This window comes from Pungitius pungitius, chromosome 18 (assembly GCF_949316345.1).
Source record: "Pungitius pungitius chromosome 18, fPunPun2.1, whole genome shotgun sequence".
Classification (NCBI taxonomy): Eukaryota; Metazoa; Chordata; class Actinopteri; order Perciformes; family Gasterosteidae; genus Pungitius; species Pungitius pungitius.
This window is the reverse complement of record NC_084917.1, coordinates 7,162,387-7,180,501: the sequence shown is the minus strand read 5'-3', so window position 1 is coordinate 7,180,501 and position 18,115 is coordinate 7,162,387. Positions and strand designations below refer to the sequence as shown.

The following is an 18,115-nucleotide window of genomic DNA, read 5'->3' as shown; positions in this document are numbered from 1 at the left end:
CCTCATTGTGATCATGCCAATAAAGACACCCATCTCCAGCAGGACCGAGATCCTCCTCCGTGGCAGGCAGTGGCAAGTGACGACACTCCCACCCCCTGCTCTAAGAAACTCAGCTAGAGAAGGGGGGGGGGGGGGGCTCACGTGTTTTCGAATAAAATAAAATATATTTACGGCAGCTGGCCTGTCGTGCAAACGAGCTTGCCACTGATTTACTGGGATCGCCACTCACTTGCCACTCACTTGCCACTCACTTGCCGCTGCCTGCCACAGAGTTGCCACAGACTTGCCATTGCTTGCCACTGCCACAAGGAGGATCTCGCTGTCTCTCCCTTTGTTTGGGTTTCATTGAGACACAATTAGAGTATGTGTGGCCCCACACCTAAACATTGTTTATACATTCCTGCATATATAAAAAATAGAAAAACATTTTATTATTGATTGATTCAATAACCAAACTGGAAGGTCGTTTTTTGATCATGCCAGCTAAGAAAAATTAATCAGACAAATTAAATAACTTCATCTTAATAATGAAAATATTTGATATAGAAAGCCAACATATATGAGATACAACATACATACAACAAACAACAAGTTTGCTGAATATACATTTGCTAATGTAAAGGATTAGAATACTTCTTAAACTCTAACACATTTCTACTCTCTGTCTGATATTTCCATAATATTAGTATGTTACCTACCCCAGAACAATCATTGACTAGGACTGACTAGTGAAATTAAAAGCACATTAACAGTTTAAAACTAACACAGTATGTAAAAGCGAACTTTGTGAATTAATTTTTCTACTTAGACTTCATCCACATACAGTAACCTACGCTTCACAATACACTTAGCAAATAGGCTATATCTATTTGTGAGTTGGTTCGACGATATAGTTTCATAGGATGGACGTCAAGGAAACAAGGACGGAAGTGGACAAGGAGGCACAGAGGAGGGCGTCTGAGTGTTGGAACACGGCACTGCTTTGTTCAACAGTAGGGGGGCAGACGAGCCCAGTTGCTTTGCCCGAGTCGGTGAATGCAATCTACCAGGGCGGGCAATCCCGTTTTAAAAAAAATATACCCGTCAAGCTGTGCCGTAAAGTATCTTGGAAATATTTGTCTTTCCTGGAGCCTCGGGACTTCTAAAAAGGGATGTCAAAGCGAGTGCGGAGCAGAGAGGTCTGCGCTGATTGCAGTGCCCCGGGTATGATGTCAGACGAGCTAGCTTTAGCTGCCTAGCTAACCCGCTAGCCCTCACTACAACGTAACGTTACGTCCAGTCAGCTAAGCCGCCAGTCAACGCCGACAAAAAGCGACGAGCTACACGGGGTGTTTGTCAGGACCTGGTTTGAGGCTATACGGTTCCCCGCCGTCCCGTGGGAACCCTGTTTATTAAACGTGTCGTGTCTGTGTTTAGTCTGTGCGGCGTTAATCACGTCAGCTTGTCTGCGTCTTAACGCTTCGCTCGATTCGCCCTCGAATCATTAGCTTGTTAATTTGCCTGGCTCGCGCGCTGAGACTTAATTTTTGCTAGCTAAAATGTTGTCGCGCAACAAACCCGCACGCCTGGTTTGCATTTGTGATTTACTTTTTTTGGGGGGGGGGGATGTGACGATGGAACTAGGAAGCAGCTGAGGTCTTTTGGACGTTGCTGGGTGAATATCCTCGTGTGGTTAAAATGAACGAATTGAGATAACTGCCCCCCCACCCCCACCCTTCTCGTTTAAATCTTATTCCAGAGCCACGCTGGGCCTCCGTCAACAGGGGGGTGCTGATCTGCGATGAGTGCTGCAGCATCCATCGAGGTCTGGGGCGACACAGCTCTCAGGTCCGGCACCTGAGGCATTCTCCATGGCCATCCTGCCAGTTACAGGTGAGGAGACAGCCGCACCTCCCAAATAGCCCCAACACGTGTGGAGAATCGATATGTTTCACAACTGTGATAGTAGACGATGTGAACGTGAATGGAGGGGTTTGTCTTCCCCGTTTCAGATGGTGCAGACGCTGTATGGCAATGGAGCTAATTCCATATGGGAGCATAGCCTCCTGGACCCTTCTTCGTCAATGGGGGGGAGACGCAAAGCCAACCCTCAGGACAGAGTTCAGTAAGTGCTCGTGTGCGCCTTGATATGAAGCTCTATTGGCGTTATTGGTTTTCGCGGTTAAGGTCAGTGAGCATGCAGAATTGGCCCTTTGTACCATGATGAACACGACTCGTGGCCAGTCATTCTCAAGTAACTTTAAGGAATGAAGGGACTTGGTCACATGCAGATGGGAAACACACCACCCAATGAATGTTCAGTAAATGCTATAGCCAACGCTTTTTACTTAAACAAACAATCAACAAACACATTTAGTTTTTCCAAAATGCCTTTTCAAACAAACAGTATGTACTGAAAAAAAACCCTGATGTGATGTAGTCATCCACTGCCTGGTATAAACACTTGGGTCGGTCTGGTGTGGCTAGTGCAGTGAAGATAAACAGTCGGCCGCATGTAAACACAGCCACGCTGAACCCGACCGTCACACTGGGAGTAAACGCATCCAATCTGCAGACAGAAAACAGAGTACGGACTGCACCAAATGGAGGCAGCTAACAGAGGATTCAAGACCCAGGCTTTTCTATTGGGGGGGGGGTTTCCATCGCAGGAACTTTTTCACAGAGCTATAAGAGCCTTTTTCAGTGACTCAGGAAATAAAGCTGTGTTTCGACAGTTGAGACGTCTGACCTAAATTTAGCACTTGAAGGATAGTTGCAGGTTTAAAAAGACAAGTCCCCTTCGCAGGGGAGTGTAGTTTCTGATTGAACTATTGGGGCAGAGTTGTGTAATTTGCTAGAGTCAGACCCTCCCATTTGTCTTTACCGAGATCAACAGATAAATATATACACAGAATGTATTTGTTCAAAGGGAGAGGTTTTGTTTGATTTCAACGTTAGACACCAGGAGATCCCCAATTCCAATGTCTCTCATTGATGTTTTTCACATTGTCAAAAAACAGCTGAGAACGTCAGTTTTCCTGGTTTTAGATGTGAGCAAGTCTTGTTGTTTCCAGTCCCAACAAGACAGAGTTCATCAAGGCCAAATATCAGATGCTGGTGTACGTCCATCGGATGCCTTGTCGGGAGGATGACAGTGTTACCGCAAAAGACCTCAGCAAGGTAAGAAATGGCTCTATTTTTTAATTCCACGTTGACTTCTCTACATTCCTCATTTTCCATCACTTTTATATGTAACAATAACCCAACATCGTCCCAGGCATTTAAGTTTCTGGAGCCTAACTGTTATTGTCATGGTAAAATAAAGCCACAACATTGGCACATTTTCCAGTGACTTGCTTTACCATTGCATAATATATCTTCTTGTTGTTTTAAACCCCATATGTGACAACTTCCTATAAATTTCAGAGCGGGTTAGATCTACTAATTGATAGATTCACTGTTGATGAGGCATACTGCCACTCATATTTTCATCTAATGGTCGTGCTAGGGCTTTGTCATATATGATAATATGTCTTTTCTTAGATTTTAGCTCTGGATTATAAACATAGTAATAATGGTCATTTCAATAATCATTCATGCTTGACTAAGAGAGAAATGCATAACGTTGTAGGCACAGAAGACATGTTGTCAGTGCACCTTTTACGATATATACTGTATATATATATATATATATAAAAACCCCATACTTGCAATCATCAAACTTCTTTTTTTCCAGCAAGGAAATCTCATCTGTCACCCTTTTCTGGGCGGGTCTATCATTACATTACATGTCATTTAGCTGACGCTTTTGGCCAAAGCAACAATAAGTGCATTTCAACCATGAGGATACAAACTCAAAAGAACAGGAAACAACAAAGTGCAATTTCATTAAATAAGCCGATTTACAACAACTTGCTATAAATAAGAGCCATCACACGTATAATTTAAGCGCTACAATATGTTAGTGTTTTTAGCCGATTTGTAGTCTGAAGAGGTGTGTCTTTAGTTTGCGTCGCAAGATGTGAAGGCTCTCTGCGGTCCTGATGTCATCAGAGAGCTCGTTCCACCATTTCAGAGCGAGGACAGCAAAGAGTCGCGATCTTGTCGAGTGTTTTACTCTCAGTGAGGGAGGAACAAGCAGCTTTGCAGAGCGGAGTGTGCGGGTTGGGATGGAGGGTTTGACCATGTCCTGGATGTAGACTGGACCCGATCCATTCACAGCATGGTACGTGAGCGCCACTGTTTTGAACTGGATGCGGGCAGCTACTGGTAACCAGTTAAGAGAGCAGAGGAGTGGAGTAGTGTGGTAGAATTTAGGAAGGTTAAAGACCAGTCGCGCTGCTGCATTCTGGATGAGCTGCAGGCGTTGAATGGCGAGACCTGCCAGGAGAGAGTTACTATCAGATCTGTTATGTATGATCCAATCAAACTACTTGTTGTTCTCCTTTCAGCAACTCCACTCCAGTGTTCGGACTGGAAATCTAGAGACCTGCCTACGACTCTTATCTCTGGGAGCACAGGCCAACTTCTTCCATCCAGTGGGTGTCCAGGAATAAGCAAAAAAACATATTTTGTGAGGTTGCATTGTTAACGGTGACATAATGCTGACGCGTTATCATTGTGTTGTTTTTTTGGGACTGCAGGAGAAAGGGAACACTCCACTACACATAGCAGCAAAAGCAGGCCAAATGTTACAAGCTGAACTGTTGGCGGTTTATGGAGCTGATCCCGGGGCCCTGGACTCCAGTGGAAAGACCCCCATTGATTATGCAAGGTGAAAAAAAACGGGCCATGTTATTAATTCTGCTGATCAGGAATCATTTTATCATTTTTATTTGGTTCTACTAGATTTGTTGACCAGGTATAAGCAGTGGTTAGTAGGCAATTAAGACCAACACTGTGTCAAGTTAAGAACACCATGTTCTTTTAGAGGTGCAGCATTATAGATCTTATGGGCTTGAAGACTGTATTTAAATCTCTCTGTGAGGTTATGTAGAAAACATTACATTACTGTTCGCATGACTAACCTTAAGTGTGGCTGCAGGCATCGCCTGAACAGACACAGCCCAGCTCACGAGTGGCAGGAAACGATACACATCCTTTGCAGGTTGAACACTGTTGTACTGTCCAGAGGAAAAAACAACTGCGCGCATAGCAGACATACTATTAATATATTTCAATGCTGTGAGGAAATGATGTATATTCTGACTGAAAAGGGAAGTAACAGAAGGTTAAAAAAAGCTGCTAGAAAACGCCCAGTTACCCCGGGAGCAGAAGTATTCTGCGTGCTATGCACAACAATGAGCATTGCACTGTGAGCCAGTGGCAGCCCGTCGGCCTGAGAAATTCAATACGAGCCCGACCAGACAAGGCAAAGGAGGACGGAACGAATCATTCGTTTTCCCACCGAATTAGCTCAACTAGTTTCTGAAAAGTTGGAACCAAGACCTGGACATAAAAAAAAAAAAAGATATTTGTTTAGTGTTACTGATTTAGCAGAGGCTTGGTGGTGTCTAACACGATGACTCGTCAGTCCCAGGCAACAGCCACGCACCTGCTCCAGCTCTATTCTCATTTCTGACCCGGCTCATTTAAAGGGATCAGACCTGAAGCACCCTGTAGCCTGAACAGAGGCCTATTCCTCAATCGTGACCGTTTGTTCCTAATGTGTGCAGAGAAGCCGGCCATCAGGATCTGGCAGAGAGGCTGGTGGAGATCCAATATGAGCTCACTGACCGCTTAACATTTTACCTTTGTGGTAGAAGACCAGGTAAGGAAGGATAGCTGCTGAGTGGCATTGTAGAGCTGATGTGTGTGTGTTTAAAAAAATGTTTTAATCTGTTGCAGTTGTTTACTCTTACTCTTGTTTTGTTGTAGATCACAAAAACGGACAACACTTCATTATTCCACAGATGGCAGACAGGTAACAGATATTTTCATCTGCCCGTCTTTGTACACTCTTGTAAACACGAAACATCAGGGAAGCTTGGAGGGAATCTCTCCTATTTGCATCCGGTTGAACTCATTTAGATTTTGGGTGATCAAAAGATACTGTGACCTTTCACAACACTTTCTGACTCATAACTAGAGAATTCTTATGTATAACGTTGACATTTAGAGATTGAAGTGAACTAAGACTCGACTAGTTTAAGGTGGCAGTTCTAGTTGAAGTCATATTTGGATTTTGTTTCGCACCTCCTTGTTTTGCAGATCTTTTAATACACAGTAAGACAAATGGTGGTACAGTAAGCTCCGACTGACTCCTAGCTAGCTACCTGTCCATGCTATTTGTTGTACTTAAAATAATTACAATCTTATGCTTATCATATCCAACGCTGCATTCTTTTGATGGATAAGAAATAAGTAAGTATGTTTTGCCATCGTTTCCTCTCTTTGTTGGTGTGGAACCTTGATGCCGGGGAAATGATGGATTCATTGTGTTTGCTCTCAGCAGCTTGGATTTGTCAGAGTTTGCAAAAGCTGCAAAGAAGAAGCTCCAGTCGGTGAGACATTTTTACACGTGATTCAAGGTTCTGAGAGTCCGATGTATTTATTTTTTAATCCGGTATTTGAAAAGTGAAGGAAATTCTGAGTTATTTTTTTCCCCAGCTAAGTAACCATCAGTTTGAAGAACTCGCCATGGATGTTTACGATGAAGTGGACAGAAGAGAAACAGACGCAGGTGAAATTTCAAGAATCTTAAAGTTATGCAAACAAATAATTCTGTTTATGCCTACATTTTGATTTAGATCTTATATTTATGTCTTTAAATTGTTTTCAGTGTGGTTGGTTACGCAGAACCACAGCACTCTGGTAACGGACACCACAGTTGTGCCTTTTCTGCCCGTCAATCCAGAATATTCCTCCACCAGAAACCAGGCGAGTGATCGGACCAGCACCCGCATCTCAACTTTAACTTGTTGTTTAGATAGTGGACTCAACATTGATGCCATATGTTTGTCCTTTTATATGTTTTGATCCATTTATGCCCACAGGGTCGTCAAAAATTGGCAAGGTTTAGTGCTCATGAGTTTGCCACCCTGGTTATTGATATTCTGACTGATGCTAAACGGCGGCAGTGGGGTAATTCCTGCGACAGTCCCAAAGGTACCGAGTATACTTCTGTTTTTGTTTTGAGCAGATCTGATTTACCTTGATAATATACTTTGTTTTATTCATTTTTTATGTGAAATGTGTTCATTAGCATTAACACCAAAGACAATACTGAGAATAAACTTTGAAGACAGCTTGAATTGGTTGTTGCAAGGTTCAGGAGGCCAGTGTGGAATTTTGCATATAAATGTTGACCATATGGTTCAGCTCTGTAGGTCACAACTGGAATGTAGACCACATTTAATTGTACAGATAGGTACCAAAATACGGATTTATTAATGAAAGATTCTGTAATGATAGCAGATAACATCCCACACTTTTTGATTGCGAGCTAGTGCAGATTTTTGAGTTTTCAGTCAAATTGAAATATGCAAATAAGCTATTTGCCATATCCAGCAGCCTGTAGCCGGCAGGGCTTGTTTGATCTCTAATGCTTTTTTTCCTCCTGCCGATGTGCCGGCAGAAAGTGTGGAGCTGATCCTTCAGGGAATAGACAGTTGCCATAACAGTGAAAGCCAGGACAATGACCAGCCCGATTACGACAGTGTGGCATCTGACGAGGACCCGGTGCAGGAGGCCACCTGTGGGGACATCTGCAATGATAGAAGGACCAAGGTTAATGACTTGAGATATAAACTAGAAAGTCTTCCGCTTCATGTTTTCTAACGGATCTAATGCCTCCCCCGCGTGACATGTTCTTCCCCAGAGTTCTGAGTCATCTGACCTCTCCGATGGACCAATCACAGTACAGGAATTCCTGGAGGTGAAGAGCGCCCTCAACGCCTCAGAGGCCAAAATTCAACAGCTCCTTAAAGTCAACTGTCACCTCAGCGACGAGCTGCGCAGCATGCAGAGCAAGGTGTGTAAACGGCGCGGGATTCGTACTGCGGATGATGTGCACCAAATGCAACATTCAGGATTTGTTGATCAAAAACATTTAGTTTTAAATTTGAGTCTGCTCTAGACTAGATCCTCTAATGGTTTCAGACATAACGTCTTCTCTTCTCAGAACTCTGTATGAATAATGGATATCAATATGTAGTTGCATAAAAGACTAGATTTTGAGTAGATGAGTGGATGTGGTTACGTTTCTGTTATGAGTCATCTTTGGACTTCCTCTGCGTTGCTGCCCGATGAAACGGCAATACATGATCTGGTGTCCTAGTTCTTTGTAGTCTAAACCAGAGGGGGGATTCAGAAGTTGAATATATCAAGTAATAATCAACAATGGTATACTCAGCATTACAAAACAATCATTCAATTAGATCTGCGACGCCTCCACAAAGCACGTAGTAAGCACAGGCAACACAAAACCAGTGTCAATACATTTTGGTCCAGTTAAATTCAATAAAGTCCTGTTTAGGGTTTTTATGGAAATCCTTCTAGGTAAAGATTTCTGGAAACCGCATCCTGGTTATTCAGAGAAACACACAAAGCCTGGCAACATTTTCACTTTTCACAAAATATATTTCCACTAAATTCATTATTTTGTTTTGGAAAGACTTATTTTTCACATTTACAGTTCCTTTTCTGCCTTCTGCTTTGAATGTATTTATACTTTATTTTTTTTCAAACTACAGATTAAAACTTCAAAGATCTGATCTTTGTTTGCATTAGTTGTTTAGTTGCAGCTAATAGGCACTTCAATACCTGAGCACCTAATGTTTCCAACTTTTTATCTTAGGGACCTGAGAAAATATATTGTTAATATAAAAAACAAGCTTGATGATCTATGGATCCATTATGGGAGAAGGCAGCATTTGATTTGGCTTTCTTCCTGCCACCCAAACTCTCCAGAGCCAAATATAATTCTCTCTTCGTCTGGCTGAGAGACGGTGCCATCACAACGCACTGCTCTCTTGACGACATAAGTCACACACTATGGGCCGTAACTGTTGACTGTAAACAGAACCAATATTGTTCCCCCAATGCTTTGCTTTGTTTCCGAGTGTTGCTGGTGTAAATAAGTGCAACCCCCATGTGCAGCAGTCTCTCAAGGGTTCACTTTCAGAGGTGGCTGTCAGCAAAGAATCAAACCTTTCCTTGTGAGAGAAACCCAAAACAAAAGGTGATAAGAACTCCACCTACAGGAGCTGCACTTCTTCCAGAGGCGCAACTACTCTATTATTGATGTCTCTCGGAACCCCCCCGACCACCCTATAGTTGACTTGACAGCCGTTTTGTTCTCTGCAGCTGAACTCCCTGCAGACTGAAAATACAACGCTGCGATGGCAACCCCCCGGCGGACAGCAACCCCTCCGGGGGCCCTTCGGTCGACAGCCGCCCCGCGGAGGCCGCGCCATGTCCATGTACGAGACAGGCTCGTCCCCAAGGCCACACCCCCACCGGGTCGAAGCGGCGTGTCGGCGCGACGGCGGGGTCGTTTTACAACCCATCCCGACCAATGTAAGCACGGCGCCGCCGACGTTCTAGCTGGATTGTCATCAAGTAACAAAGAAATGGTGCCTGGCTTGGGACTGGCTTTTTTTTCCCCCCATTGATTTCATTGATTGATTGCATCTCAATAGAGTATGCTGAACTTGGTTTGACCCCACTTTCTAGATTGGGAGGGGTCCTTTGGGGACGGCTGCGTCCTCCCTCCCTACCTTCCCCTCTTCCTCTTCCCTGTCCTGGTCGTGGGATGAGCGGTCTCGAAGGGTTAAGTACAGAAGCCCCCCACCCCGCCCTCGGTTCAGACGCAGACCCCGGGGGGCGGTGAAAACTGTCCCCCTGCTTCACCTTCGCAGTCTCTTCTCTCCTGACCTGTGTCTTTTGTAAACTGCTTTATTTATCGAGGATTGCCTGCCTTCCTGCATGCACAACAGTGCCTCTGCTTCGGTTGTCTGAACGGCTACAGAGCTGCTTTGGCTCAAAGGACACATAAGAAGTGATGGTGGCTGTTTTTTGAATGATTAGATGGCGGAGTCCAATATCCCTGAAAGATAGATGACCTGGCTAATCGCAGAGTGCTGGTTAATCCTAGCTCGCTGATAAGTGCACCCAAAGTTTACATCAGGACTTCATACGCTACTAATCGCATCCACTGCAGTGCAGGCCGTTACACCACGATGGCCTGGTTGTCTCTTCCTCTTCATCTGCTTCCAAACCAAATGTCTGATGGTATGAACTGTCGGAAATGCATGATTCTGATTTGTATGTGCAGACAGTTGCTGTGGTAACAACGTGTGTGTTCTAGCCAAACCCAATATATGCTGTATTTGACTGACTGTAATTGGCTGATGTCTCTTTAGGGCTGCAGTCTGGAAGCTCACAGTATGATGCTGGAGAGCGATTACGACACCACGCCAAACCACTCCGAACTGGAGGACACTGGGTGAGGACATTTGTGTACACTTTGTACCCACCTGTTGCAGAGATGGCACTGATTGCAACACTCGATATCTAATTGTTGCTTTTATGTTTTCACCAATCATACAGCCCAAAGAAACTGTCAGTTCATTTTTTCTCACATTTAATAATGTCTAAAGAATAAACAATTGTTTCTTTAAATTCATACTTCGTGTTGCACAAAGTATTCACTCAATGGAGGAAGAAATGCATTTAAAAAGGTTAACGTTTTTCTTTGTTTCTGATGCTGAAGGTGATGACAAGAGGAGGAAGCTTGACTAACATTAGTTCTGACGGATGTTTAGGAAGAGTCTAGGGAGTAGGACCAAGTTCGCATATCAACTAATATCTAACTTGCACCTGTCTCAAGTAAATCCCCATAATGCCCAGCCCTTATCAGTGCTGCTTTTTTGCAATAGCAAATTAAAGACTCCATTTCTATTTTTTTTTACACAATATAGTTATTTTTGCTTAATTCACACTTCAAAACCCAATAGTATAATCTGTATTTTCTAAGTACATAAACCTGTGTCTGTATGAGTTGTCAAATAGTGGTAAAATATTTTTGCCTTTTCATTTACAGCGGCCCACTTCCAGCCTCTGAAGCAGTGGAGCCAGGGGAGGAGGGAGAGGCAGACGCCACCCTGCCATGCACAGAGGACGTCATCTGTAAGACGGAGCAAATCACCAAGAACATACAGGAGCTTCTGAGGGCCGCCCAGGAGACCAAACATGAGAGGTACCTTGTGATTGATATTATGAGCGCGAAGTATCAAACCTTTCGACTTCCATTTCTCACTTATTCTCCCAGAGACCAGGTCCATATTTTAGACCAGGGGTGGCCACACTTTTTCTGCTCGCGAGCTGCTTTTTGATCAACCAAGTTATGGCAAAACCCCCAGCTGGTGACCTCACCCAACTGCTAAAAAATGTGTTATTGGGCCATGCGGCGGAATACGACATTTCATATTGGAAGAAAACCTGCAGTTTCCGGTATTCAAATCATGAATGGTGTTTACTGTTGGCAAATGCCTCTTCTCACGATGTATTGATGTTTCTATACATGGCCCAGGAGTGAGTGATCACCCATTCAGCCTTTTTCCTTCTCCCTCATGCAGCTTCCTGCCGTGCTCAGAAAAGATCTGCATGGCTGTGACCGAGATGGCCGCCCTGTTCCCCAAGGTAAGGTGCAATCAAGGGATTTGTTGTTTGCTTGAAACCAAAGTGGATGTCTGAAATTGGATACCTTGGTTTTATGACCGCCCCCACACACACACACACACTCACACAAAGGCCCTTGACCCCAATGAGGGTTTATTTACGGAGGTGGTCGTGTCGAGCCTTTGCTGAGTCTCCATCCTCCCTCCTTCTCCTCACAGAGGCCGTCCTCGGAGACGGTGCGAGGCGCTCTGTGCCTGCTGACCTCCAGTGCCGGCCGGCTCCACGGAGAGTGCCAGAAGGCCGCGGAGCACGACCCTCGCGCGTCGGACATCCAGCTGGTCACTCAGCAGGTCATCCAGTGCGCCTATGACATTGCCAAAGCTGCCAAGCAACTTGTTACTGTGACAACCAAAGAAAACAATAACTAGTTAAACCGTGAAGACAATCCCAATACGCCCAAAAGTATTCATCAAATAAGTTGCTCATTTCAATTTAGTCAGTGTTAACCCTATTTTTTGTTTTCCCTTATTGATCAGTGTAAGCTTTCAGATACATTCCGTGAATAAATATTTTTTTAAAAGCTGCGACCTACAAACGAAGATTAAAATCATTTATTTTCTCATTATTTTTGATCATCATATAGAGTGAACTTGTTAAAGCCGTAGGACTGAATTTTGTCATGATTACTTACCTTACAAAGAAATAACTGTTCAAAAATCCAGCACTAATCCACTGTGTATGTATAGAATGACAACAGCAAGAGGTTGAGCCTTCCACATCGTGCTTTTCCACATAGATGTCAGCGTCTGAGCTTCTTGAGGTCGGGTGTCTGGGGTGCCGCGGAGGACAAAAGCCGCGAGACACCTGGCCTCCAAGGTCATAGCAGATTAACTTTCATCCTTTCAGCGTAGTTTCCCCTTTTAACCGTTTTTAAATATATTTAAGATGCAATGACAGTATTTTAATCTTGAACCATAGTTATACCACTTGCTTCGAGTTCAAATGTTTGTTTAGTGAGCAACTGTGGTTTTGAAAGTCTCTTCAGTGCATTGAGCTCCATGTAAGGCCAGCAGTACCAAGAGTGTGCAAACATTCCATCCAGCAGCCAAATTTATTGTTTTGGAAAGTATCAGCAGTTATAATGTTACAACCATACTTCTGATAGTGTGTGTGTGTGTGTGTGTGTGCGCGCTGTTGTCACAGTAATGGCCTCAATGGCCCTGTGTGAAATCCCTTTTTGAATCAATTTTAAAAGCATTATGCAAATATATAAGATGTATGTAATTCCATGTAATTCTTTATCAAAATAACCCAAAATACTATTCTATTTATAAACTATATGTCATACCTCTAAAAAACACAGATCAATGTTTATTTTCATAAGCTTTTGTTTAACATGATGCTCCTCACAGACTAACTTTTCTCCTGAGGTTTGGGACGTCTCAGCTGGCAGTGAGTGTTTGGTGTGGTGCTGTAACTCCAGTGTGTTCGATGCTACCTGTGGTCACAAACGTACGGCTGGGGTTTACGTTTGCTGTTTAACTAACTGTGCCCACTAAGGTCCTGTACCTGTGGTAGAGCTTAGCTCTCAAGTGTCACCCGTTGTTGTGAGCCAGATAAGTTTCAACCGGGGTGGAAAGAGAACCAAGAACACGCTGCATGAGGGGAGTAGAGTTCAATCTTTGAGTGAGTGACCAGTTCTAAATGAGTGAGATTTCTCAGGCTGTCAAAGGACTGAAAAATAGTCTCCAAGCAATCATGGGCGGGTATTTAACTGCCTTTAAATCCTCGTCTGTACATATTATAATAGCACAACTTTACTCATGGTCTACTGTTTTGTGACAATGTAATGTTGCACAGCCTTTTGCATTTTTTTTCTCTCAAATTCATTAATTTCAAGAACGTTTTGTACTTAAACTGTGTAAGCATTTCAGATAATTTCCCATTTCCTTCCACATCATTTACATTTAATATTGGTTCCCATAGGGCTTCATAACAGACCAAGTAAAGGTTACTTTCTCAACTACTCACAGAAATGTATTAAGCAATGTGTGCTTATAGATGAAAAAAATGTTTTATTTATCATTTCAAAGTGTACGTTTTTCCTTGAAATGAGCAAGTACCCAACACAACTACATAAAAACCCCTTATGAAAAGTGACTCTTAAGTGAACTGTTAGTCGTATTCGGTTACTTTCCACCTCTGGTTTCAACCTTGGCATTGCATTCCCTGTAGAGCCTACAACTGCCTCCCTGCCTTAGGTTCAAATAAAGCATACTTCATACCTCAACCGGACTCCGTTCTCGTGTTTTTGAGTTGTGTACAAACAAACGGGTTTAACACGCCCGCGCGCACCGTCCCACCTGCGGGTGAGCGGGGACCGCAGCGACGGGGCGGGGGCCGAGTTCGCAGCACGAGTTCCGGGTTCCTTCTCCGGCAGAAAGCTGTTCGCACGGCGGGAACCATGTCGCTTCTGCTGGACCACCGATTCCAAGAGCTGCCCCCCGACAAGGCGATAGACACCAAGTTGTTCCTGGAGACGGTCTCGCATATTCCGACGTTTTTCGGTGAGTGTATATAAATATATGTCCATATATTTTACGTCTATAATCGCGCGGCGTTACGGGAACTACTTCGCTGACGTGTTCGGGCGACGCGGTTCGCAGCGTGTGGTCATTTCACACGTAGCGGCGGAGCTGCTCGGTGTCGGTGACCGCTGGGGCGCTTCAGCTTATAGAGAAACTCTTTGTTTACTCATTGAACTGAGCGCACATTGGCCCCATTGTGCAAGACACTGTATGCATTTTCTGCACCCCCCGCGCGGGTTGTATGTGGGGGGGGGGGGGGTATATTCATCCTCCACGCTTAGCTGGGCACCTGTAAGGAAGTACATTCATATTTTATTGCCTTTCTTTCTTTTTTTTCCTCTTCCAGATTGCTTGGGATCAAACGTATTTTCAGTCATTAAATCGGACGTGAATGGCAATATACAGGTAAGATACAGACCGTTTTGCGTGCCTCTGTTAGTGCTCTGTTGTGTTGAAATAAGATTGTTGGGGTAATTTCAATAATGATGCCCCCCCCCCCCCCGTACACCTAAACTCAATCCGATTATGCAATTTCAGAAAATTCGTGGGGTGTATCTGAAGGATCCTGCAAAGTACGTCACCCTGCAGGACATTGTGGAGGCAGAGCGAGAAGCCCATCCGGCAGAATGGCCCAAAGTCGGAGCAACCTTAGCTCTGATGTGGCTCAAAAGGTGAACACTCCCTGATCTCACTGTGGAGTGACGTCACACTGTGTTGAACTTTCAGCCACTCATCTGTTTGAAATCATCCCGGGCTTCTCCTGCAGGGGTCTCCGTTTCATACAGATCCTGCTGCAGAGTTTGGCAGATGGAGAGAGGGACGAGAACAACCCCAACCATATTCGGGTGAATGTCACCAAAGCATATGAACAGGCACTGAAGCAATACCATGGCTGGGTGGTTCAAAAGATTTTTAATGTAAGGAAAATATCACCTTTCCTTTTGAAATATGTTACTATGTATCTTGGACTGTGTGAAACCCCTCATTATTTGCCACTGTATTATATTTTAGGTGTTGACCTTGTTGCCGTACCCCTGCATTTAACTATGCATTTGTTTTAAATTTAAATCGGGTAAAATGTATTTGTTTGTCGTTGCAGGTAGCTTTACATGCAGCTCCTTACAAATCGAACTTCCTCAAAGCTCTGTCGAAAGGAGAGGAAGTAAAAGAGGAGGACTGCATGGCAAATGTGCGACAGTTCCTTGGTAATTACACGGCCACTGTGGACGCCATCTACGACATGTACACGCATCTGAACGCCGAGCTGGACTACACCGTTTGACACACGGTAAACCTCTCAGGTGTTTAATACGATGGGTTTTTTTTTTCTTCTCATTGACGTGATATTTATTTGATTTTATCTTACTAAATATACTAAAAGTACATTTGGCTTTCAGGCCTTAAAATCAAACATTTTAGGTGATTATGTTTTGTGATCTAATATATAGTGCAAAACGATTTTGTGTATCTTGTGGATTGGGGCTTCATTTATGACATTAGCAGGTGTCTTTTCACCTCTCCCATCAAGTGAAGAAAACACAACTGTGAACATTGTTATCACAAGAAACTATTTCTGTTCTCGTTGTGACGTTGTCTGGCTCCTGAGCCCTGGAGTTTCCTCCACTGTTAACCCTGAATCAAAAACAATTAAGAGTACATATTTCCATTGTGCATTAATCCACGTGTGCCTTGTTTTAACTGTACAAAAAAACCCAATGTTTTCAATAAATATCTTTGATTATATTTTCCCAATAAAGTAAAAGCGAGCAGAGCCCGTTTGTCCTCAGGCCGTGTCGAGTCTCAGGGTGTGTTTTGTTTGTTTCTCTCAACAGACTTCTAAGCATCGCATCAAAAGGCGCCTCACGTGCACATTTGTTAATACGTTTTGGATTGTAGCAACTTTTTGTGAGTGAACACTTATTGAGAGGCTGTCTACAGCGAGTGGATTACAAACTATGAATGAATTTGTGTTGCTTCTCTATTGATTTACAGTTCATTGACTCTACTCCAGGTGGCGCTGTTTACTTAATTCTGTTCTTTTTAATCACATTTTGTGTTCGAACTACTAGATAAAATATTTTATGGTAAAAACTATACGTTATAAGCAATGCAGACACAGTTCCGGTCTTTGCGAACAGCAGTTGATTCATGTTTTAATGTTCCTGAAGGTGATTGCTTGTAAAGCTTTCACCACTGCAGTGAAGAGGAGAAAAACCCCTCACTCTTTATGTCACTGAATCCTCTGGATCAACCTTTTCCTCTGCCCGGACTGACTTATCTGCAGAGTGTCCCAGACGCCAAAGTGGCTCTGGTTCCTCTCCCACAGGAGCCTGAGCTAATCGCCTCTGAGCCAGAGGAGCCTGTCTGTGATCCTGCAGGTCTATCAGTACAGCGGTCTGGTCTGGTCTGGCCTGGTCTGGTCTGGCCTGACTGATAGATGGCAAAGCTCCAAGCGAGGACAGGACAAAGTAGGCTCAAGATGGGAAAATCATTTACAACAATGCCTCAACGACAAAGCCGCAGCCTTTTAACTGAATGCAATGAGGTCATCAATTGAATATTGCAGTTTATTCCCAGAAGTGCATCCAAAGCCATTATTCACAGCATCTACCTTTTTTTTTGTAATGGACCACTTGAGATGGGAGCGTTTTATATTTCTATGGTGACCGAAACCACATTACTGCTATAGCATCCAATTTAGGAGGACAAATAAGGCAAAAGAAGATGTGCTGGCAGGCTTGCAGCTGTCTAAGATTAGCAATTTAATAGCTGGGTGCCAGCAAGCCCATTTCTACATAATGTATTGGGTAACGTTGTTGTGGATCAATTAGAGAAAATAATGCATTTTTTTATATATACAAGTGTAATATAAGCAAAGGCAAGTGCCTATATATATTCATTTACACATGTATTTTGAAGTATCAATGGCTAACGTTGGCCATCCATCGCGACTAACGTAATTTGCTATGATAACAAAATTTGCACTTATAGGGCAACCAATCCAATATCTTTCAGCAAAGAACTGATTTACATCACATTATATACATGAGCTCCCTCATGAAAAGAGAGATCTTTATAAAATGAGACTTGCCAGGTGGTTAAGCCTTAGATCCCCTTGCAATAAACCAGAAAAATATCATCTTTCCACGACTAGCACATTCATGAATACAATAAACGCATCTTTGCAGCTGCAAGTTTGACAAGATATGTAATAACACAAACTGTGTGCTGAGTTTTAGAAAATTCCATTTACTTGACAATCCTTATTAAGAAGAGGCAAAAGGGCTGAGGGATTAGGGTCATACAATGCAAAATGTAGTTATTTCAACAACATACGTCACGGAGAGCGCGCACCTGTTCATATATAATAATTGCACTTCATAATTATAGAGACGGTTTGCCATATGACTCATTAGGCCGACATAAATAAATAGTATCACATAACCAGTGCAGACACACAGAAAACGACTCAGTCATACGTCTCACGCCATCAGAGATAATATAGCCCTACAACAACAAACATAATGTAAATGATTAAGGTGGCAACATGGCACTCATCTATACCGAGGCATTATGTAACAGTGTCAAAACCTTCCAGAGAATATTTCATCAAAGCGTCCTCTTCAAATAAAAAAGGTAAACAAAAACACAACCAAAGGGAACATCTTGCTTGGCCTGTTGTGTTTGGATAAGCGACAATCCCAATACATTATACTGAGCAGGACGACTTTGAACCAATCAGGATGCTTATATAACTCTATATGGCTGCTTAACAAAACCGAATAAATTCACATTTGTATACAAATGATCAAAATCTTCCTCAAAAGGAGGCCAGGAAATTTGCATCATTCTACAGAAGTTACCACAGTCACTGAAAGAGAAGACAACCAAAAGTTCAATTCATAACTGAGTAATGTTCAAATAAG

At 43.3% G+C, this 18,115-nt stretch overlaps 2 protein-coding genes across 4 annotated transcripts; both read left to right on the top strand.

Moving 5' to 3' along the window:
- Nucleotides 1-970: 970 nt before the first annotated feature.
- On the top strand, nt 971-13,891 carry git2b (G protein-coupled receptor kinase interacting ArfGAP 2b). 3 transcript variants are annotated; one of them, XM_037483905.2, is made up of 20 exons: nt 971-1,203; nt 1,739-1,872; nt 1,992-2,104; nt 3,054-3,159; nt 4,431-4,517; nt 4,623-4,753; nt 5,655-5,749; nt 5,857-5,902; nt 6,434-6,482; nt 6,589-6,661; nt 6,761-6,858; nt 6,975-7,086; nt 7,556-7,707; nt 7,799-7,951; nt 9,286-9,498; nt 9,655-9,750; nt 10,344-10,426; nt 11,024-11,179; nt 11,559-11,622; nt 11,820-13,891. In XM_037483905.2, exons 1-20 carry the CDS (start codon nt 1,152-1,154, stop codon nt 12,027-12,029), a joined length of 2,223 nt encoding a protein of 740 aa, XP_037339802.2. In that variant the 5' UTR covers nt 971-1,151; the 3' UTR covers nt 12,030-13,891. The 3 variants fall into 3 exon arrangements, with proteins under 3 accessions (XP_037339802.2, XP_037339801.2, XP_037339805.2); XM_037483904.2 differs by having other exon boundaries at nt 6,431-6,482; XM_037483908.2 differs by lacking the exon at nt 9,655-9,750 and having other exon boundaries at nt 973-1,203; nt 6,431-6,482.
- Nucleotides 13,892-13,958: 67 nt separating this feature from the next.
- LOC119226231 (glycolipid transfer protein-like) lies at nt 13,959-15,982 on the top strand. The gene is made up of 5 exons (XM_037483913.2): nt 13,959-14,168; nt 14,536-14,594; nt 14,727-14,860; nt 14,956-15,106; nt 15,289-15,982. Exons 1-5 carry the CDS (start codon nt 14,066-14,068, stop codon nt 15,469-15,471), a joined length of 630 nt encoding a protein of 209 aa, XP_037339810.1. The 5' UTR covers nt 13,959-14,065; the 3' UTR covers nt 15,472-15,982.
- The last annotated feature ends 2,133 nt before the right edge of the window (nt 15,983-18,115 follow it).

Bases quoted from the DNA above. Each gene is read 5' to 3' on its own strand.
- git2b (XM_037483904.2), top strand. From the start codon at position 1,152: ATGTCAAAGCGAGTGCGGAGCAGAGAGGTCTGCGCTGATTGCAGTGCC. The intron at 6,662-6,760 runs GTGAAATTTCAA...AATTGTTTTCAG, and splicing joins CAGAAGAGAAACAGACGCAG to TGTGGTTGGTTACGCAGAAC. The intron at 11,623-11,819 runs GTAAGGTGCAAT...TTCTCCTCACAG, and splicing joins TGGCCGCCCTGTTCCCCAAG to AGGCCGTCCTCGGAGACGGT.
- LOC119226231 (XM_037483913.2), top strand. From the start codon at position 14,066: ATGTCGCTTCTGCTGGACCACCGATTCCAAGAGCTGCCCCCCGACAAG. The intron at 14,169-14,535 runs GTGAGTGTATAT...TTCCTCTTCCAG, and splicing joins GCATATTCCGACGTTTTTCG to ATTGCTTGGGATCAAACGTA. The intron at 14,861-14,955 runs GTGAACACTCCC...CTTCTCCTGCAG, and splicing joins GCTCTGATGTGGCTCAAAAG to GGGTCTCCGTTTCATACAGA.